Source organism: Gobio gobio (genome assembly GCF_949357685.1).
Source record: "Gobio gobio genome assembly, chromosome: 15".
Taxonomy (NCBI): Eukaryota; Metazoa; Chordata; class Actinopteri; order Cypriniformes; family Gobionidae; genus Gobio; species Gobio gobio.
Window position 1 is genome coordinate 27,403,773 of NC_137108.1, and position 23,052 is coordinate 27,426,824.

The 23,052-nt window shown below is 42.4% G+C and overlaps 3 protein-coding genes across 4 annotated transcripts; all 3 read left to right on the forward strand.

Moving 5' to 3' along the window:
* Positions 1-1,044: 1,044 nt before the first annotated feature.
* apoc4 (apolipoprotein C-IV) lies at positions 1,045-3,675 on the forward strand. Its single transcript, XM_079838072.1, has 4 exons — positions 1,045-1,355; positions 1,476-1,518; positions 1,660-1,741; positions 2,201-3,675. The coding sequence occupies exons 2-4, from the start codon at positions 1,476-1,478 to the stop codon at positions 2,382-2,384; spliced, it is 309 nt and encodes a 102-aa protein (XP_079694198.1). The 5' UTR covers positions 1,045-1,355; the 3' UTR covers positions 2,385-3,675.
* Positions 3,676-5,001: 1,326 nt separating this feature from the next.
* On the forward strand, positions 5,002-6,748 carry apoa2 (apolipoprotein A-II). The gene is made up of 4 exons (XM_079837424.1): positions 5,002-5,205; positions 5,477-5,513; positions 5,958-6,186; positions 6,288-6,748. The coding sequence occupies exons 2-4, from the start codon at positions 5,477-5,479 to the stop codon at positions 6,445-6,447; spliced, it is 426 nt and encodes a 141-aa protein (XP_079693550.1). The 5' UTR covers positions 5,002-5,205; the 3' UTR covers positions 6,448-6,748.
* A 3,310-nt stretch (positions 6,749-10,058) lies between these two features.
* apoc2 (apolipoprotein C-II) lies at positions 10,059-11,795 on the forward strand. 2 transcript variants are annotated; one of them, XM_079836509.1, is made up of 4 exons: positions 10,059-10,183; positions 10,715-10,797; positions 10,926-11,085; positions 11,250-11,795. In XM_079836509.1, exons 2-4 carry the CDS (start codon positions 10,749-10,751, stop codon positions 11,344-11,346), a joined length of 306 nt encoding a protein of 101 aa, XP_079692635.1. In that variant the 5' UTR covers positions 10,059-10,183; positions 10,715-10,748; the 3' UTR covers positions 11,347-11,795. The 2 variants fall into 2 exon arrangements, with proteins under 2 accessions (XP_079692635.1, XP_079692636.1); XM_079836510.1 differs by having other exon boundaries at positions 10,149-10,183; positions 10,735-10,797.
* The last annotated feature ends 11,257 nt before the right edge of the window (positions 11,796-23,052 follow it).

Below are 23,052 nucleotides of genomic sequence, written 5' to 3' on the forward strand. Positions count from 1 at the left end.
CATTTGGGTCATTAAAAAAACAAAAAAAGCTGTAATATTGTGAAATATTATTAAAATGTAAAATAATTGTTCTCTATTTGAATATATTTAAAAATGTAATTTATTCCTTGATGCAAAGCTGAATTTTGAGCATCACTACTCCAGTCTTCAGTGTCACATGATCCTTCAGAAATCATTCTAATATGATGATTTGCTGCTCAATAAACATTTATGATTATTATCAACGTTTTTTTAGGATTCGTTGATGAATAGAAAGTTCAAAAGAACAGTATTTATCTGAAATAGAAAGATTTTGTAACATTGTACTACCGTTCAAAAGTTTTGGGTTGGTAAGAATTAAATTGATGCATTAAAGATGCATTAAATTGATCAAGTGACAGTATAGACGTATAATGTTGCAAAATCTTTATATTTCAGATAAATGCTGTTCTTTTGAACTTTCTATTCATTAAATAATCCTGAAAAAAAATTTGTACACATCTGTTTTTAACATTTATAATAATCATAAATGTTTCTTGAGCAACAAATCGGCATATTAGAATGATTTCTGAAGGATCACGTGACTCTGAAGACTGGAGTAATGATGCTGAAAATTCAGCTTTGAATCACAGAAATAAATTACATTTTAAAATATATTCATATAGAAAATAGAAAAAAAGTTGTTTTAAATTGTAAAAATATTTCACAATAATACAGTTTTTGCTGTATTTTGGATCAAATAAATGCAGCCTTGGTGAGCAGAAGAGACTTCTTTCAAAAGCAATCAAAATAGTTTCCAAACTTTTTACTGTGTAAATGTAGAAGTACCAGATGAGTTTAACATGATGGCTGCTGAATCAAAAACCATCATTCTGTTGAACTGATCTTGATACTGCATATTATTCTCCATATTTTTCTTGCATTTTCTTTGGCCAAAACTATTGCCTTAAAATATCGCAAGATTAATGGAGAAAGAAAGTCATATGGCTCAGGGCCATATGGACCCCGACCCCACCTTCAAGTGAACACCCCACAAACAAAACAGCAAAAAAAAAAAAAAACGATATCAAATGTAATTGTGATTTTATTAATGTATATATTATTTATTAAAATGGTACCCCAAACTTCACAAAGATCCACTTCTTTTTTCTCTTTATCTAAGTAAACAGAAGACAGTGCCTGCTCAGAAATGGTGTAATCTGTTTCTCAGAATGTGAATTGATTCAAATACAGCATTGCTGGAGCAAGTTGGCACTCATCAAAGAAAACACTGAACCAAAGACAGCCTCATCGCAAAAGAAAACAACAGTGAGTCTGGCTGGTAGTTAAAAAAAAAGACCACATCTACTTCTGCACTTCTACTATAAACTCTAAAGGTACATATATACTATATATGTTTAAGTTTTACTTGTTACCATCAAACTGTAATAATGTAAATGTAAGCAATTCCAAATCTATTATCAGCAATTGATTTACTCAATTGATTTTTCTGCCAGATGCCCAGATTGGTGCTCTTTGTTCTGGTCGTGACGTTGCAAGGTTTGGCTTTACATATGCATGTATATATTTTATTTATTGCTGCTTTTGATATAAAATACTTAAGATTATATAGATTGAAATAATATCAAGGGATATATATAATGCAACTTATTTCTAAATCTGTAAATCTACGCTCCCTAGTGTGTTTGACATCATCCAACCCGTTACCTTCTACTGCTCCAGACAATGCTGGACTTCTTGGAAGAGCACAACAGGTGTACAGGTACAGCTAATATGTGACCCTGGACCACAAAACCAGTCATAAGGGTACATTTTTTTGGAATACAGAGATACAACTATTTAACTATTATAAAATCTGGAATCTGAGGGTGCAAAAAAATCTAAATACTGAGAAAATCGCCTTTAAAGTTGTCCAAATTAAGTCCTTAGCAAGGCATATTACTACTAATAATAATTTTATATATTTACGGTAGGAAATTTACAAAATATCATCATGGAACATGATCTTTACTTAATATACTAATGATTTTTGGCATAAAAGAAAAATCGATAATTTTGACCCATACAATGTATTGTTGGCTATTGCCACAAATATACCCGTGTGACTTATGACTTGTTTTGCGGTCCAGGGTCACATATATATATATTGCTTATTCTCTGCTAAAATTTAATGCGTGAACATGTTGTTCTACTTCTGTGTTTGTTTGTGTGTCTGATACAGGGACACAAAGACTAAAGTTCTAAATGTTGGCAGCACAGTGGCTGGTTTCTCTGGCATGTACTATGAGGAACATCTCAAACCTGTAGCTGACTCTTACATGGAGTGGGCTAAAGATGGTGCAAGTTCCTTTTGGGAGAGACTGAAAAACAAAGTGCCCACCTTCAGATCAACCCAAGATAAATAAGCAGAACAGACCTCCAGGGACCACAAAGACCCCGGATCAAACCTCATATAAGTTTTAAGAATACTGATATTGTGGAATTAATGTACTTAATCACACTTCCAATGTAGTCATTCCATCCTAATAATGCAAACATGAAGTATCGTAAAAACTTAAAGTGCAACTAAACTGTGCAACTAGTGAGAAAAAAAGGTTTCCTTTTAACACCAAGATAATAAACGATAATATTACAGAACAAATGGATTGTGGAATCTTTGCATGAGAAATGGTGGATGAAGTAGGAAATAGGGGGGAAAAGAAAGGGGGAAAAAAGTGAATAATGAATGAATGAATGAATAATGAATATAAGTGATAGTGATAAATAGTGATAAATATTTGCAATATAATTTAATCTAATTAATTATAAAAAGGAAAAAAAAGGTCAACAGGTTGTAAATTAGACACGTTATGTTCCAAAGTGGAAAGTTCACTGGGTCTGCTTCTGTCAATTTAGCATGTGGAAAGCTTTTCACAACCTTTGGACAGCCTTTGCTCAACCCTTATTAGTTTATGTACATGAAAGTAAAGAATATTGATTCTGGCACTTATGCAAGAAAAAAAAAAAAGAAACTGATGTACAAGCACAATCAGAAAATGTTGTGCTGAATAGGTTAAGAGATGTGGAAGAAAATGAGAAATGTTTCTGTGAATGTCTAAAAACTGTAAAAGTGCATTTTGGACATTTTCAGATTACTTAGAGACTTCTATGTTGAGAAGTATATTCACATATTTAATCTATTAATATGTATAATTTTTTTTATTAAAAAAGCCATCATATACAATTTAACACATATCATTGCAACGGTTAACTAATACCAATGGTGTTAACTAAACCAATGGTGATACCAATAAAGTTGTAATAAGATGACTTTTGGAAACTGGGATATGGGTTCACCCAAGAGGTCGCAACAGGGTTCTATGGAGTCAGTGGAAAACCAGCAAAATGTATAAAACGTCTCGGTTACGTATGTAACCCTCTTCCCTGAAGGAGGGAACGGAGACGTACGTCGAATGTGACCGACTGAAAGGGAACTATAATGACAGTATTGTGAAAATAGCTATGCAAATAAATTTGAATTGAACTGAAAATGTTTCTCTTTAATTTTATACATATAACATCACTCTGATAATGGGTATAAAAGAAAATATATAGTTAATAAAAGAGTAAACATTTTCCAGATAATATTTAATCATTTGTAATGATTACACTAAACTGGGTGACACTGTAAAAAATAAAGACATTTTATTATCCAGTACATTATCCAGTAATTTTACGGAAATTTCCGTTATCCTTAAAACACAACACAATGCAATGCGGCATTCAAATTACTAGTAAAATACCTGTAAAAAACAAACAAACAAACAAAAATCCTTCATATTTATACAGTAAATTGTTCCCTATTTTTACAGACTAGTTTATATATACATGCACTACTGGTCAAAAGTTTGAGAACAGTAAGATTTTTTAAAATGTTTTTAAAGAAGTCTCTTCTGCTCACCAAGTCTGCATTTATTTGATCCAAAATACAGCAAAAACAGATTTATTGTGAAATATTTTTACAATTTAAAATAACTTTTTTCTATTTGAATATATTTTAAAATGCAATTTATTTCTGTGATTCAAAGCAGAATTTTCAGCATCATTACTCCAGTCTTCAGAGTCACATGATCCTTCAGAAATCATTCTAATATGCAGATTTGCTGCTCAAGAAACATTACATATTATTATCAATGTTGAAAGCAGTTGTGTAAAACATATGTTAAGGATTTTTTTTTCAAGATTATTTAATGAATAGACAGTTCAAAAGAACAGCATTTATCTGAAATATAGAGCTTTCGCAACATTATAAATATACTGTCACTTGATCAATTTAATGCATCCTTGCTGAATAAATTAAATTCTTTAAGTTCTTTCCCCAAAAAAAAAAAAAATTCTTACTGACCCAAAACTTGAACGGCAGTACAATGTTACAAAATCGTTCTATTTCAGATAAATACAGTTCTTTTGAACTTTCTATTCATCAAAGAATCCTAAACAAATGTTTTACACAACTTTCAACATTGATAATAATCATAAATGTTTCTTGAGCAGCAAATCATCATATTAGAATGATTTCTGAAGGATCATGTGACACTGAAGACTGGAGTAGTGATGCTCAAAATTCAGCTTTGCATCAAGGAATAAATTACATTTTAAAATGTATTCAAATAGAGAACAGTTATTTTACATTTTAATAATATTTCACAATATTACAGCGTTTTTTGTATTTTTACTAACATAAATGCAGTCTTGGTGAGCAGAAGAGACTTTTTTAAAAACATTTAAAAGTCTTAATATGTAGATATATGAAGGGGGTGCTTTGCTTAGGGATCTTTTGAAAAGTCTTTTGAAGCTGCTTAAAAGTGCCTGCTAAGTGCATTCATCCCTAATGCATCTTTAAACACTGAGAACACATAAACATCTTCAATTAGTGATTTCATAAGTCTCCTCATATGCCTTATTAATACACATACAAGGAACAGTGGACTTTGAGTGGGCAAACCATGGTGTACATGTTTGCCCTGTAGGAACAGTAGGTCCACCCGCGTGGGTGTGTGTGCATGCAGCACGACTGTGTGATTGATTGTGAGTTATTGAGTGTGTGTGTGTGTGTGTGATGACGTTTGTTTGGTCAAGCGGTCAAGCAGATATAGGGATGGACGGCAGACAATATAACTGCAGACTCAGCTGGTGCAGTTGACTCCAGTCCTTCATTTCTCTCTACAGCAATCTCACTAGCACAAGGTAAAGTGAGTCTTCACTATGTTGCTCTTATTAATACATGCATGCATGCTTTAAAAAAGGGATAAACTACTTACAATGCCTCGCTATTTAAAGAGAATTTAAATGCATCTATTTTTTTTGCAAATGCAAAACTATGCATATTAAACCATGCATACTGCATTATAAACATATTTTCTTGACTGTTTATACATTTGAATTTTTGGTTTGTGTATGTTTCAAATAACTTTAAGAGAAAACTACTGATATTCTACATTTCTTTCTCCTCTCCTAGATGAAGCTGACATTTGCGCTCATCCTTGCACTCCAAGGTAAAAACTAGTTATTTAGTTCTTGAAAAAAAATGTATCTCTTAGTTAACGGGTGCACAACTGTAAAAAAAAAAAAAAAAAAAAAAACTTTTTAGAACAGAAGGCCTGGGGCCTGTTCATCTCGCTTTGTTCATCAACATTATGACCTTAAGGGAAGTTAAGCAGATTTAATTTAAACAAGAAGTAAAATAAGCCACAAGGCCATTTGCATTTAGTATTGTATAAATTAATGACTGACATGTTACCTTTAAGTGGCAACTCAGCATTAAGATGAACAGCAGTTTACTAGGTGCACATACTTGTGCAGAGCTTTATCTGGTCCAAACTCTGTTTTTAGACACATAATAACCAGAAATCCTTCAATGAATGTGGGTAATCATGCTGTTTTAGGTGGAGCACAGTGCTCTTTTATATAATTCTCAAGGTCTTTTCTTCCTCTTGCAGTGTCAGTGTGTGTCTGGGCACAGCAATGGCCTGAGCCTGACAAGGAGTTGGTTGAGAAATATGAGGGACTGAAGGCAGTTTTCTTTAAGAGGCTTGTCAACGCTTGGGAAAAGGCCAAAACCTCCTATCAGCCAGCGCTAGAGGGCACACCAACAGGAGGAAGAGCCAAGGAGATTTTGGAAGAAATTAGGCAAAGCCCAAGAGGCCAAAGCGCCGTCAAAATTATCACGTGAGGGCTGCCTCAAGCTAGTCACCCTTGCTCTTACTGCATCATTCTACCATCATTCATTCATGTGAGTAAATCCATTGTGTTTTGTGTTCTTCTTCCAGCGGTCTGGCCACTGAGCTCGAGCCTATTGTGGACAAAGCTCGCTTGGCTCTTCTCGGTGCCTATGGCCATTATCTCCGGCCCTACGTTGGCGAACACCTGGACAAAGCAATCACCAACATCAAGCCAGTGCTGGATACCATCCTGCCTCATGAGGGTTAGAGTCCACTGATCATCAACCAACTGACTACTTCAACCCAGCAAACATGCATTTTCATAGCTTCAGTAATAGATACAAATCTGAAACTATCTGACAGCTGTGTGTCCAGCACATGAATCATGTCAGAATAGTTTTGTGGCATGTATATACTGTATCTGTGTATTTGATACTGTTCCGTTTAGTGCATGGGGGACAAAATAACATCCGGTCCAGCATTAATAGATTATGAAATATGTGATTTTGTGTGCCTCATAAAGAAACATGACTCATTCTAAATAAAAACCTATGGAAAACGCAAACCCTGGTTTTGGATGTGATTAATCAGAACGTGTACTGTTCAAAACTAAAACATGGGTATATAATGTATTTATTGAACACCTGAAAGGTCAATTTTCACATGTGCATTGAACTCTTGCGTAATGACCACTGATATGCTCCACAGTCCCGCTCGAACATGAACATAAAAATCAGATTCTTTAATGTACATACAAAATCTGGAACATAATATATTCTAATCGACAGAATAGAAATCAAAGAATTATCCAAAGGATTATTATAATATATAATATTATTAATAATAATAATAACAACAACAAAATACTTGCTTTACTATATTTGTTCATACTTTGTGAACAAACCCCTAATGATGATCAATAACCTGGAATAGCATAACTTGTCCATTGTTTGTAACATAGCAATGCCTGAAATTGTGCATTAATTGTCTACTTATTGAGAGGTGTGATATTGCTGATGGGACATGATTTTCACCTAAAGATACAATAGAAGAAAAAATCCCAAAGTCATATTTAGGGGTTGAAATGTCATAGAGACTTAGAACAGTAAGCAGCCACCTAGAACAGTCATGCAACCATCTAGCAAAGTCTTAGCAAACATATAGAACACCTTAGCAGTCTAGTGTCCATTTTGGTCCATTTTTTTGTAAGAGATATAACCATGTAAACTAAATTGTTACACCATTTGTGTTTGAAAGTGAACTGGGGATTTACACATGAAATTATGCTGCTTTTTAAATTTATGTATTTATTTATTTATTACATATTAGTTAGATTTGTCTCAAATTACATTTAGCCTCTTTTCTACACTTAAACACACATTTTATCTTTCCCACTGGGGCTGCATTTTTTTTTCAAACACACACACACACACACACACACACACACACACACACACACACACACACACACACACACACACACACACACACACACACACACACACACACACACACACACACACACACACACACACACACACACACACACACACACAGGTTTGTTTAGCTATTTAAGTGAGGACATTCCATAGGCTTATGGTTTTTATATTACGTACAAACTGTACATTCGATCCCCCTACACTACTATTAACTGTTTTTAAAGCTATTTTAAATACGAAATATAAAATGTCCTCATATTTCACGTTTACATTGTAATACCAGTGACCTGTGTCATTATACAAATTTGTGTCCTCATAAATCACAAACACACACACACACACACACACACGCACACATGCACGCACACACACACTTATGGAATTAAAATAATATGACAAATTAAATTAATGTCTGTTACTGTATGTAGACCAAACATTCATAGATTGGTCTAAATTTGAAAAAACTCTGCTGCCACCTATTGATGAACCATTGCAGCATGGAATTCTTTTTTCATCTAAAGTTTATGCAAGTAAAATGAAAATATATTTTTTTAAACGTTTCAGAGTAATATTGATGCTGTTTTGTTGTTGGTTTGTTAGGAAAAATAATGTGTAGTTTTCTTGCATCACAAGTCTTTTTTTCTTGTTTTTATTATTATTATCATTTTTATTTTTTTGCTATACTTGTACAATTGTAAAAAAAAAAATTTGAACATGAACATTAACATCAGTCAAAAAAAATGAAGTTTTAACAGTCATATGTTTTAGTTGTTACCCCTTTCCCCTGCATAATCACCCCTCCACCTCCCAATACACAATATAAAAAGTAAGTAACAACACAAAGATATTTTTCTTTTTTTATAATACATTCTCAGTTATTGAGAGAAAGGAACCCATGAAAACGTCATATGAAACATTTCATATTTCATCATGACGTCCTGAGGCTCTAAATATCACACTTTCATAACTAGCAATATTTTACATGAGTTCCATACATTTCTCATATGAGGAAGGCATGTCTGACTTCCAATAATTGTTCATTTTTAAGTATGTATTATAAGGGTGTACATGTAGTAATAGCATAGTAAAAACATGGCAACATTAAAAACATAAAACACTGGTTTAAGTTGAAAAATATTACGTTTTTTATAAGCTTTCTTTTTTGGGAATGCAACAGATGTATACAGCTTTAAATTCATTATAAGGGTTAAGGTGTTATAGGGAACAATCTGAACGACTGAAGCTTTGCCTGTTTTGTTATTATTATTATTATTATTTTTAATTTATTTAATAATGCCCACAAGAGTGCAACAAGTGTGTTTTATCTGTGGCAGTCAAAACCAAAGCTCTCAATGGTTACCACCTGCTGAGGTTCAGGGTATATTGTGTAACACATGCATTTCCCGCTCTCTCTTGCTCGCTCGCTCTCATAAACACACAATAGAATACTATCAACTATTTAATATTATATGGGTTTTGGGCATTTTCAATCACCACAGAACCCCTAATATCCCTCTAAGGAACAAAAGTGTCACTGGATTATAATTAAAGTTCACCGAAACGGCAAAACCTCATTGTGATTTCTTACTATCTGTCCTGCTGCCATGGTTATCATGACTTGAGTCCTCTTGTTTAATGATCTCATTCATGAACACCTGAATCATTCCACCGAAACTAAAAATACAAATAAAACAGCTGGTGTCTGCCTTAGAAATCCTGCTTTAGCTAATAGCTTTGTAGCTATATTTTGCAATATGATAGCTGGTTATTAGCTGGTTGACCAGCCACAATGTTCCAAACAAAAGCTTGACTGCCTCCAATAGTATGGCCAACTGGCAGCTTGTTTGTTGCTTGTCCAATATGATCTAACCACTTGGACCAGTGAATGAACAGCTAGAAAGCAGCGACCATATTCCAAAACACAACTATCCATGTTGTTCAAGAATATCACAACATTTCCACATCATGCTATTACACAGTGTGTGAGGAAATTGATTTCATTAACTCGAAAACATCCCACCTTGAATGCAGATACAATCACACTTTTACACAAATAACCTGGAGTAGCCTTAACAGGCTGACGTGTCTATGTTGAAACAGACTTAGGACTTTATTTGGAAACGTGTGGAAGTTCAATTACGCAAGACAAGAGCCTGTGAGCATTTATCTGTCTGCTGGTGGATGGGGCACAGAATATAAAAGACGCTATCATGTATTATCATATTAAAAGAGCTCAGCCATGAGCTTTCCTTATTCTTAAATGTCCGACTGTTGATCAAAGCCAGCAAGTTTGTATAAAGTGATAAAGTCAGTTTGTCTATTTATGTGAAGAGCCATATCTTTTTAACAGGTAATCTCATTTTAGTCTTTCTTATCTTACAACAAACCCCAGCAAAAAAACACAGCTCTATATAAACACACACACACTCACATAACATTTATCTGAGACGGTTGCACTTTGGCACTTGGGTTATCAGGTCAATAAATCTGCACCCATATATATAAGATAGGCCAAAGAGTTTTTGCCGCTAACCGATCTGACACACTTTCAGCAGAGGAGAAACTGTGAGTACAGCCATATTTTCCCTCTTGTATTAAAGGGCATTATAAAAATGTTCAGATAATAGGACATATTTTATGATACTTAGCACCTATGAATCCATAAACCTGCTGCATTCCTAAAATACACATGACATAAGGGGACTAGAGGACTGTATTAATGACTGTATGGGGAATATTAAAGCATTTTGTGCAAATATAACAATATGTAGATAAAAAACATTTCCAGAGTACAACATGACTTTTGCATTCATATGATGTTTGTCTAGTTCCATTAGCAAATTTTTTCATATATAAAAAACTAAAGCAAAAGTAAAATAAAAAATAAAAATAAATATTTGTTTCTATAGGCTACTGCTAAAACTGCCTTGCAATGTTCAGCAACACAAGACATAATAATATAGTATAACAGCATATTTATGCATTTATATAGCTTGTTGATGACTTAATTGAGTTTAGATTGTCAAATGAAATAAAATACTGCCCTCTTGCGGTCATATTAATATTTTCATTCTTGTGCTGTCATTATCCGACCAGTGCTTTACTGAATCCCTCAGACCTACCTGGCATTATGAACAAGCTACTGGCGATCACAGTGCTCGTTGCTTTCCTTGCTCTGGGTACGTATACACACTCTTAAACACACACAATTAGATTATTATTATGTCCGATTTGCTGCTAGTTGACAATGAAACGTGAAGATAAGGAAGAATTACTTATCTCCCAAACTTTCTCTCACCCACTGCAGGAGCGGAGAGCTTCCGTGTGCCCAGGCAGGCAGAGGAGGAGGAGAAGGGAACCATTGCCACTGTGGTGGACACCCTGAAGTCCTACTACGACCAGAGCGTTGGCACTGCCAGCGACTATGTAGACACCTTGAAGGGCTACAAGCTGGAAGAGAAAGCCAAGTAAGTCCAATTATTTTATATGTTACCCTAGTCCATACTTACAAACATTCCCTTTATCAACTCCTCTGGGTTTCTAGACACAGCTACATGGTCAATAAAGAGATTTTAATGTTCACGACTCATTATCCATTTCGTTCTGACATTTTCTTTCCTCCCTCATCAAGAAACCTGTATGACGACACAGTTCGTGCCGTCAGAACCTACGCCGGCATCTTCAACGACCAGGTGTACCACATTTTGTACCCTCAAGACAGCTCTTAAGTTACATAGTATCACACCTCAACACCGCTCCATCTGTTTCTGGTCCTGAGAATCACAATTACATGCATCCCGCAAGAAGACGACCCAGTCTAGGGTGAAAGCATGACTTTTGAACTCTTATCTCCCAATGGCCAGTTACCTCAGCCCTGTCAGCAATACTGCAAAAGCACAAAGCACCCTGACACACATCAGTGGAAAAGTATGATGTTAAGTACTGGGGTTAAATCAGGTCTAATGCTCAACCACAAGCTGTTTTTGGATGAAGATCAGAGACTCTACAATACTGACTGTTACCTGGTGCCCTCTAACACGCGTCTAGGTTAAAACATAATCATTGACCTTTTCATTGTAGTTTACCTGTATAGATGAAATAAATCCTTGTATGATATCAGCTTTTAGTGGTTCTGTGTCCATGAGCTTTAACACATTGCAATAAACTCCATATTTGTAAAAAATCAAGTCACTTTCTTTGCTTGTAGGCCTTTGCGTAAGTAATGCCAAACAGATCTAAACTATGAACACTCTAATTATTAATCATTTGGAAGCATAAGTGCTACAAAATTTACAAGTTTAAACATGACCATGAAGAATTACTTGTAAAGGGATTAATTCCCATGGTGTCTGCGAATATAAGTATTTTTAGAGGGATCAAAGGGTTATTAGCAACTGTTTACATCAGACCTTATGACTGAATACAAACAATCTCTCTCTCTCTCTCTCTCTCTCTCTCTCTCTCTCTCTCTCTCTCTCTCTCTCTCTCTCTCTCTCGACTGGTTAATCAGTTAAGTACAATTTGTCATCATGACTGACTGGAATTAAGGAATTTCAATATAATTACCTTTTTAAATGAAATAACCTTTTAGCATCATGAGTTGATCCTCTTTTAATAATTCTAAGATAGCAATATTACACAAAATAAGTCTATCCATCATTAATCTGCCATCAGACATTGCTGAAACTGATAAGTTATAACATACAATTATCATGCAACATCCATTACCATTATGCTGGGAAATGAAACAGAAAACCTTTCCTCTAGTAGCCATCCACATATACAAAAAAGGGAATTCTTTTTATTTATATATTTATTTATGGTTACTTTACAGAATGTTCTGTCACATTTCATATAAGATATTCAGTATACTAAATGATAAAATAAAGCATGTCTATATACACTATCATTCAAAAGTTTGGGGTCATATGAATTTTACTGTTTTTGAGACTTTTAAAGCTGCAGTAGGGAGTTTTTAGAAAACGTTGACATAGCCTGAAAATTTGAACAAGCACAACTCACAGGTCACTCCCCCTTGCTCTCTGCTGCTCTACAGCCCTCCCTCCACAGCTCCTCCCCCATCACAACGGAGCCTGCCGTGAACGCGCAGGTTAGTAACTAGGCTAGTAGAACGTAGCAGGGCCATCGATGACGGCGGATAAACAGTTATGGCTCATTCACTGGACGAAACATCAACAATATGATTTACATTGACTATGGCCTGCCCATACTTTGACTACAGACTTGGTCCTCAAAACATTACGTATTTTGAAATACATGTAATGTAACTATATGACGTTGCACTATTTCTATAAGTAATAAATAGCTAGTAAGATAATATAACGGTAACTAACGTTACAGTATGCAAGTATTTATTCTACTGCTAAATAAGGTTTGCTAGTACATTATTTCAGCAACATGACAAGCCAATGAATTAGTAGGTTTCAATAGTTGCTTTGCACAGTGCGTGACATTTTATCTGTATGTTATGCGGCTAGAGTTTTGACACCGATTCAATGGGCTCCGACGAGGAATTCACACCGACAACGACTTTGAGGAGTCAACGGGCGGGGAGAAGAGGAAGCCGAAATGTTGAAAAGCCGAAATCTTGTCAAGCAGAAATGTGGCTAAGTCTGCATCGGTTTTTAATCCTTTCAGGACACGTAGCCTAGCTCCCTCCACCTCGGAAAAGCCGCTCCGATATACACTTGTTTTATTTTGGGCTCTATCTAATTCTTTCTTTTTGTCTTTTTTATCATCGTCATGTGTCTCTTTCTGTTTACCCGTCTTTATTTTATGACAGGTGCCACTCGAGATATCAGTTTGGATTGTTTGTCCGCCATAAGCAAAGCTGCGGTACACCAGTAATCTTGGATTTGATTTTGAACGCCTGTACACGCTCGCGCTGTGCATGAAGGCCCGGGTATACTTCGGCCGTCCGCATTCGTGCACCGCCCGCATGACGTAATTTTCGTCATTCGGAGGGCTCGCGGCCGGCCGCACACCCCGTCCACGCGCAGCCCAAATTTCGAGACCGCGCGGACGGTCCGCGTGCAACAGCGCATGCGCCAGCATTACAGAAGAGTCCACTAGGTGGCGCACAGTATTGAGCACAGTGTTCAGCCGTCGAAGAAGAGTGTGCAAAGACCGGTTTCAAAAAAACACCATTGAAAAAAAAGAGAGAATTTTTGATTCTTCAGTGTTTCTTCCAAACTATGTTGCAATGGTAGATGCACTGCAGTTCTTCTCCGATCATGCCCAGCGAATGTCCCGTTGATGACAGAACTCAGTGCTGCCCTCCGATGTCTGGTAGAGCATAGAAAAAAAATGACTGCGCATGTGAGGGGTATGATCAGCGCGCACACGAGCTTGATTGACACTGCTAAGACACTCCTCCTGGCTCTGATTGGTTGTTTCTTACCGGGAGCGGTGTATTTCTGCAAATGGCAAAAGGACCACTGGGAGGAGCCAGAGGAGCTTGATTTTTTCACAGATTATCTGTCTCATATTCTGTCAGGACATAATGACAGGTTTAACAAAAATGTAAAAAATAAAATGTTTACAAAAGTTACCAACTGCAGCTTTAATTGAATACAATTGTGCTGCTTTAACATTTTTGTTTCTACTTACCTGCATCATTACAATCGTTTAGTTTCCTGCATAACACTAGCAGCAAACCTGTGGTGGTTTCAGTGGTTATTAAGATTATCAGAGAATTTAAATTTCAGTCTGTTCTTAGAATATAGTGATTGAGTTAAATGATTTAGTCCTTTTTGGAGATTGTCAGATGTGGTCATGATGATCATTGTATGGTTCAAGAGCAGCTTGGGGGACCCCCCCCCCCCCAAAAAAAACAATAGAGTTTGGAACAACATGAGGGAGAGTAAGTAATGACAGTTCTATTTCTTTATGTTTCACCCTATATGAACCCTACATTTCATTGACTAAGCCTGATAAGAAAAAAAAATGTGAATGTACTCTGATAAAATTGTGCAACAGTGACGATCAATTATTAACTGTTACTTACCATCTAGTTGGCAAAACTATTGCCTGTCCTTCAGTATAAAAAGTGGTGAAAAGGCAGCAAAAAGTTAACAATGATGTCGATTTGCACTATTTAATCCCTTTTGACGTTATTTTTTACTCATTATTTATATTTATTCAATTTACAAATTGCTGGTAAAGATAATAAATATATTATATTGGGCCTTCCCCTTTAAAAAAAAAACATCTTTTAACACATTAACCTTTAAAATAGATTTATTTTTCTTAGCATTCACAATTACAGCGAGAAGTATATAATATATGACAAATGCAAGCAGCAAACGCACACACATGTTGGGTTTTATGGGGACATTCCATTTACAGTATGATTTTTATACTGTACAACCCTTATATTCTCTCCCATAACCAAACCTACCCACTACAGACAGCTTTCTGCATTTTTGCATTTTCAGAAAAACTTGTCTGTCATTCTATCTGTCATTTAGCATATTTCCCTCGTGGTGACCGCTGGCTGGTCCCCACAATGTAGGTGATCATAGGTTTTACTATACTTGTGGGGACATTTGCACACACACACACACACACACACACACACACACACACACACACACACACACACACACACACACACACACACACACACACACACACACACACACACACACACACACACACACACACACACACACACACACACACACACACACACACACACACACACACACACACACACGCATACCCCATTTGGAAACAGCCCATGTAACATTTATTTCTCACTTAACCTCACATTCAGCCCAGATGGTGAAACTCTTTAATGGCTGCTCTGTGTCTGATTCTAGACCTCAGGTCACAGTGATGAATTAGGGAAGACTGATTTGATCATGACCCTTAAGGTTCCCCTCAGGATAACACAGGTGCTCAAGCACAATAACAAAGGCATAGACACATTTTTGACAACCAAAGACTGTCCAATTATTTAATCTTAATTTTGAACTGTATAGTAGAGAGAGCATTTACACGACACCGTTTTCAACTAAAAACTTTTTATGCATTTTGGCCATTCATTTACGTGACAACGGCTTTTGGGGGCCAGAAAACACAAATTTTTGAAAACAAGTTTTAAGGCTCATTTCCACCGAGTGGTACGGTTCAGTACAGTTCAATACGGTTTGCAATTTTTGCTAGCCTAGAAATCTAGACGCACCCCAGTGGCAGCAAATCTAATTTTTGCAGCCAGGGTAGTCTAGCGACTCTCCGTTGGCTTGCGAGCTGGAAAAACCAAACTCTGGTCAGGCCAATCACATCATGTATAGAGTCGGTGGGCAGGCTTAACATAATGACGGCAGGGTTTCAGCTGTTCCCTTTCGTTCAGTCACTACGACGTAACGTTAGTGACTAACGAATGGGGGTTTCGCTTAGAAGCCTATCAACTTCGAGTTTTGAGAAAACGCCCAATGGCGTGCCAATGCCATGGGGCATGCGGAATTTGCATACGTAGCTCCGCCTCACTGCGTGAGTATATAAGGAAGTACGAGGCAATATCGCATTATGTTTCTGCTTTCGGAGCCAAGAGTACCTACCTCTTCACTCCTACAGCCTTCTGAGACTCTGTCAGCTTCTTCGAGACGAGCAGCTTTCCAGTCGGTGTTGGTGTGACGGCGCGTTCCAGTGATCGCATACTTCCTGCCTGCTGATCTGTGCAGTGGTCTGCATCCAGCTGGTGTGTGTTTCCCTGGGCGCTTCGGCATCGACTGTGAAGTTTCCTCTCATAAAAGAGCTTGCACGTGACGCGTCCTTTTCAGGATGTTCCGTCCGTGCACTTCTGGGTGCGGTAGATCACTTTTTTCTTTCGACGGGCACGAGCGCTGTGTGACGTGTTTGGGCTTTCAGCACGCTCAGGCAGCGCTCGTGGATGACTCATGTTCTCTCTGCGGGAACCTGGCCATCTCAGTGTTACGATCGAGACTCCGTGAATTCCGTGCTGATGCCGGAACGAGAGTCCCCTCCGTCCCCCCCCAATCTGCGGTCTCCTCTGGAGGCGGCACTTTGGCTGGTGACCAGGGTGATCTGAGGGTGACGGTGTGGAATAAAGCTCCGACGCTAGTTCCTCGGCCCACACCCCCCTCTCAGGCACTTGACCCGGCCCGCGCTCAAGCGTCTACATCGGGGCCGGCTCCTGCTGTCCCGACTGTGGCGTTTGGCGCGGCGGAGGAGGAAGTGATGTCTATCGCCGCATCACAAGGTGGGCTGGAGTCATCTGAGGATGAGGATTCGGCTGTGCTGCCACCCTCGGGTGTCCCAGCATTGCCCGAGTCGGACCCAGAATTGACAGCCATGCTCTCTCGGGCCGCCGCAGCGCTTGGACTGGAGTGGAACCCTCCGCCTCAGCCCGAGCGTTCGCGGTTGGATGATTGGTTTTTGGGGGCGGCGCGTTCGGACACCCGTCCGGCCGCTCCTCCAATACCTTTCTTCCCCGAGGTGCATGAAGAGGTCGCGCGTTCCTGGAAGGCCCCGTTGTCTTCCCGTGAACGTTTGGCGGCCTCTTCCGCCTTCACCTCTCTCGATGGAGCCGCGGCTCATGGGTACACTGGGGTCCCCCCAGTCGAACGTTCTGTTGCGATGCAACTGTGTCCACAGAGCGCTTCGTCCTGGCGTGGTGACCCAAAGCACCCCTCCAAGGCCTGTAGGTTTTCGTCATCTCTGGTGGCGAAGTCCTATAGAGCTGCGGGGCAGGCCGCCGCTTCTTTGCATACCATGGCAACTCTTCAGGCTTACCAAGCCAAGTTGCTGTGCGATATGCACGAGAGAGGGGCTGATCCAGGGCTCAGCAATGAGTTGCGTGCCGCCACCGACCTCGCTCTCCGGGCGACGAAGGTGACCGCGCGCTCCCTGGGTCAGGTGATGTCCACAAATGTGGTCCAGGAGAGACACTTATGGCTCACCCTGTCTGATATGCGCGACGCCGAGCGAACACGTTTCCTCGACGCCCCCATATCACAGGATGGGCTATTCGGCGGAGCGGTCGAGAGCTTCGCCCAACAGTTCTCGGCCGCTCAGAAGCAGACTGAGGCAATAAAATACATCCTGCCCCGGCGGTCAGCTGCTGCCTCCACCCCACCGCCCGCGCAGGTGCCTCAGCCTGCTCGCCGCCGAGGACGTCCTCCCGCGGCTTCCTCCGCCTCTGCGCCACCCAAGCAGCAGCCTCCACCCGGGCCGCGCAGAGGCAGCCGCAGGAAGGCGTCCCAGTCCGCTCCAGCCCCGCAGCCCGCGAAGAAACGCCAGGCTAAGCGGCGCTCCTGATGCGGACGGCTCAGGGATGGGCAGTTCTTTCCAGGAGACGGCGGCAGGGCCGCTCCTTCCCCCGGTGGAGGGCCGGGGGAGAATCTTTTGTTCAGCTGCTGGCCCCCGGGTCAGCAGCACCCTAATGTGGTTAAAGAAAGAACTGACAAACCCATCCCTGAGCCCCCAGAGATCGGTGACGGCAGTGCGCGCCACCCTCGGGTCACGCCACTCTCGTCCCTCTCTGTCGCCAGCCCCCTGGCAGAGCAGACCCCCGTGGAACGCGAGTCCTTCCCTGGTCTCCTCTGTCAGGGCGCAGCCGTTAACCGTGCTCCGACCCGGGGACGCCCAACAGCCTCCCCTGTCCGCGCCGGTAACGCTGCCTCGCTGCCCCACCCGGGGTACGCCTACTGTCCGTATGACCCCGTTGGTGCAGTCTCTGGAAGCCTGGCTTCAGCTTCCGGGGCTGTCCCGCTGGGTTGCCCGGACCGTCAGGCTCGGCTACGCGATTCAGTTCGCGCAGGCTCCTCCCCGTTACAGGGGAGTCCGCTATACCGTGACCGGGGCCCATGCCCCCGTCATGCGTGCGGAGATTGCCACTCTACTGGCGAAGGGTGCGATCGAGCCTGTCCCTCCAGCCGAAATGAGGTCGGGGTTCTACAGCCCCTACTTCATTGTACCCAAGAAAACCGGTGGGTTACGGCCAATCCTGGACCTTCGCATCTTGAACCGATCCCTTCACCGGCTTCCGTTCAAGATGTTGACTGCGAAACGCCTTTTCGAATGCGTTCGTCCGGACGATTGGTTTGCAGCGATCGACCTGAAGGACGCCTACTTCCATGTCTCCATCCTTCCTCGACACAGACCGTTCCTACGGTTTGCTTTCGAGGGGCGGGCATACCAGTACGCAGTTCTCCCATTCGGGTTATCTCTGTCCCCTCGCGTCTTCACGAAGATTGCCGAGGCAGCCCTTGCGCCCCTTTGGCAGCACGGGGTCCGCATCCTGAACTACCTCGACGACTGGCTCATACTAGGCCACTCTCGAGAGCAGGTTTGCGGACACAGAGATCTGGTTCTCCACCACTTAACCCGTCTGGGCCTTCGGGTCAACTGGGAGAAGAGCAAACTCTGCCCAGTGCAGAGGATCTCTTTTCTCGGTATGGAGATCGACTCGGTCGCCATGTACGCGCAGCTTTCGAGCGAGCGCGCGCAGTCTCTGCTGACTTGCCTCCGACAAATCGAGAGCAAGAATGCGGTTCCACTGAAACTTTTTCAGAGGCTCCTGGGGCATATGGCATCTGCAGCCGCGGTAACGCCGCTCGGATTGCTTCATATGAGACCGCTTCAGCACTGGCTTCGCGATCGAGTCCCGAGATGGGCATGGCAGTCTGGCACGCTCCGGATCCAAGTGACTCGGGCCTGCTTACAGACACTCACCCCGTGGTCGAACCTCAGCTTTCTACGGGCCGGTGTGCCCTTAGAACGAGTTTCCAGGCATGTTGTCGTATCGACGGATGCCTCTGCCACGGGCTGGGGTGCCATGTGCAATGGACAAGCAGCCGCGGGCTCCTGGACAGGACCCCAGCGCCTCCTGCATGTCAATTGCCTCGAGTTGCTGGCAGTACGGTTCGCCCTGCACCGCTTCCGGGCGTTGCTGAAGGGTCAACATGTGCTCGTCCGGACAGACAACACGGCCGTAGTAGCGTACATCAACCACCAGGGCGGTCTACGCTCCCGCCGCATGTCTCAACTCGCCCGCCATCTCGTCTTATGGAGTCAGAAGCGCCTGAGGTCCCTTCGTGCTGTCCATATTCCGGGAGTCCTGAACCACGCAGCTGACGAGCTCTCGCGGTTTCAGCCTCTCCCGGGAGAATGGAGACTCCATCCCCGGACGGTTCAGCTGATTTGGGAACAGTTCGGCGACGCACAGGTAGACCTGTTTGCCTCCCACGACTCTTCCCACTGCAGCCTGTATTATTCCCTGACCGAGGGCACGCTCGGCACGGATGCACTGGCGCACAGCTGGCCGCGGGGCCTACGCAAATATGCGTTTCCCCCAGTGAGCCTACTCGCACAGCTTCTGTGCAAGATCAGGGAGGACAAGGAGCAGGTCCTTTTGGTCGCCCCGTACTGGCACGGCCGGACCTGGTTCCCCGAACTCATTCTCCTTGCGACAGCCCCTCCCTGGCCTATTCCTCTGAGACCGGACCTCCTTACTCAGAGACGGGGCACCCATTGGCACCCGCGTCCCGACCTTTGGAACCTCCACGTGTGGCTCCTAGACGGGACCCGGCAGGTTTGAGTGGCCTACCACCTACGGTGGTCGCCACCATCACTTCCGCTAGGGCAGAGTCCACTCGGCATGCCTATGCGTTGAAGTGGAACCTCTTCGTCACCTGGTGCTCTTCCCGCCAAGAAGACCCCTGGAAATGTCCGATCGGGTCCGTGCTTGAGTTTCTCCAAGAGGGGCTGGAGCGAAGGCTGTCTCCCTCCACCCTCAAGGTATATGTGGCCGCAATATCTGCCCACCACGATCTCTTGGAGAACAAAAAGGTAAGTCAGCACGACCTGGTCATCAGGTTCCTGAGGGGAGCTAGGAGACTGAATCCTCCTCGCTCTCCTCTCGTACCCTCTTGGGACCTCGCAGTAGTACTAACTGCTCTGCAGAGACCTCCCTTTGAGCCTTTGCGGTCGGTCGATATTAAGTTTCTGTCTATGAAGACGGCTCTGCTGACCGCATTGGCCTCAGTCAAGAGGGTCGGGGACCTGCAGGCATTTTCGGTTGACGAAGCGTGCCTGGAGTTCGGGCCGGCTAACTCTCACGTGATCCTGAGACCCCGGCCTGGATATGTGCCCAAGGTTCCCACCACTCCGTTCAAGGACCAGGTGGTGAACCTGCAAGCGCTGCCTTTGGAGGAGGCAGACCCAGCCTTGGCATTGCTCTGTCCAGTACGCGCTCTCCGCGCCTACGTAGACATGACGCAGTGTTTCAGGACCTCAGACCAGCTCTTTGTCTGTTATGGTGGAGAGCGGAAGGGAAGTGCTCTCTCAAAGCAAAGGCTGTCTCACTGGATAGTGGACACCATTGCTTTGGCTTACCAGCAGCAAGGCCGACCATGTCCCCTTGGTGTGAGGGCACACTCCACCCGGAGTGTGGCTTCCTCTTGGGCTCTAGCGCATGGCGCCTCGCTAGCAGACATCTGCAGAGCTGCAGGCTGGGCGACACCCAACACATTCGCCAGATTCTACAATCTCCGAGTGGAGCCAGTGTCCGACTATGTACTCGCCCCCCCGAGGGGCCGGTGATGGGCCAGGCTCAGGTGTCTTCGCTTGCTCGCCACTCCACTCCACGGACTGGATACGTGCGATTATTTTCCTCAGGTGAGCTCCCCGAGAGCCCTGAGCTCCTCCAGCACTGTCGACGCCGACATCAGTTCAGTCTGCCCTCTCGAGCCCAGACCCTCATGTCCGGCCAGGTGCCCCATGTGCATGGTTCCCTCTGGCGACCCCCACATGTGTATTTCACCGTAAGTCTCCGCAGTGAGCGGGTTTCTTCCCTTGGCGTGTCCCCGCCACCCCTAGGGTTAAAAATCCACCTTCGGCTGGTACCCTAGAGATCTTCCATATGCAACCCTCTCCGGGTCATATGTGTCTCTTAAGTCCTCCCCACGGGTAGGCATCTTGGCATTCCCTCACTGGGATATGCTTCCCAGTGTACCTTGGTAATCCTGTGTTAAGTGGGAGTCCTTCGTCCGTACTAGTCTTACGACAGGGAACTCACACTTACGCAGGGCGCTGGAAGACGGCTGAGTGGCGGGATTATATTGGGACCCCCATTCGTTAGTCACTAACGTTACGTCGTAGTGACTGAACGAAAGGGAACGTCTCGGTTACGGATGTAACCCTCGTTCCCTGAGGAGGGAACGGAGACGTAACGTCCCCTTGCCACATCAGCTGTGTTGCCTGGAACGCAGGAGTTCAGTCTTGGCTCCTCAAGCAGGTAACATAATGCGATATTGCCTCGTACTTCCTTATATACTCACGCAGTGAGGCAGAGCTACGTATGCAAATTCCGCATGCCCCATGGCATTGGCACGCCATTGGGCGTTTTCTCAAAACTCGAAGTTGATAGGCTTCTAAGCGAAACCCCCATTCGTTAGTCACTAACGTTACGTCTCCGTTCCCTCCTCAGGGAACGAGGGTTACATCCGTAACCGAGACGTTTCGCATGCTACTCGTAAACAAAGAAGCTGCCGAACAGCGGTCTTTTGAATCGGCATTGGCCGCAACTCTGGAAGACTTAGAGTTAAGCTTTTCTTTGAGAAAAGAACAAAGAACGGCACTGAAGCCATTCTTCTGAAAGGAAGATGTGTTCGGAGTTTTGCCGACCGGATACGGCGAAAGTCAACTACCGACTAGCTCTGCTTCACCTTCTTTGTTGCTCTGGTTGGTTGTAGCGCTATCCTATTACGTGCAGAAAGACAACCGTTTATGCCGCCCCTCGGATTGAGCACTGCCAATGGTGAGTTCCCAGACCCAACATCTTGATGTTGGTCTGGCTTGTCAGGCAAAATGTTTGCCATTTTCATTGTAAGAAGTTGTGAATGGTACCCTATTTCCGAACCGTACCGTACCATTTTTTTGGCACCCTTCCGTTGGGGTACCTGGCACAGTAGTCAGGTACTAAAGGGTGGAGCTTAGCTCATTGCAGAACGTTGATTTGTTGACAGAGAATCATCACTTGCACATGCAAAAAATTGTCAAAAATATTGTCATCAATTACAAATTTAAGAAAGCATCAAACATTATATATAATTATTATATTTAGTTACACAGATTTCTTATATTTTCAATTCCAATACTCTTCAGATGGGTGTTGCCTTGTGAGAACTGAATCTTACAGATTTCCCGTCTTCCTCCCTTCTCTCTGTCTTTATCAATCTCTCTATCACTCTCTTTCTCCGAGACGCTGAGATTCTCTATGGCTCTGTGATATAAACTTGTTTCGTTGCAGACACCTGAAAAATATATATCTAATAACCAGAAATATCAAACAATAAAATTATGCTAATGTGTCCTTTCTTTAATGGGTTCTTTATCTGGAGGAGTGTCTCCAGGCAAATTTTCTGCTCTCAGGTGTTGAGCGGGTG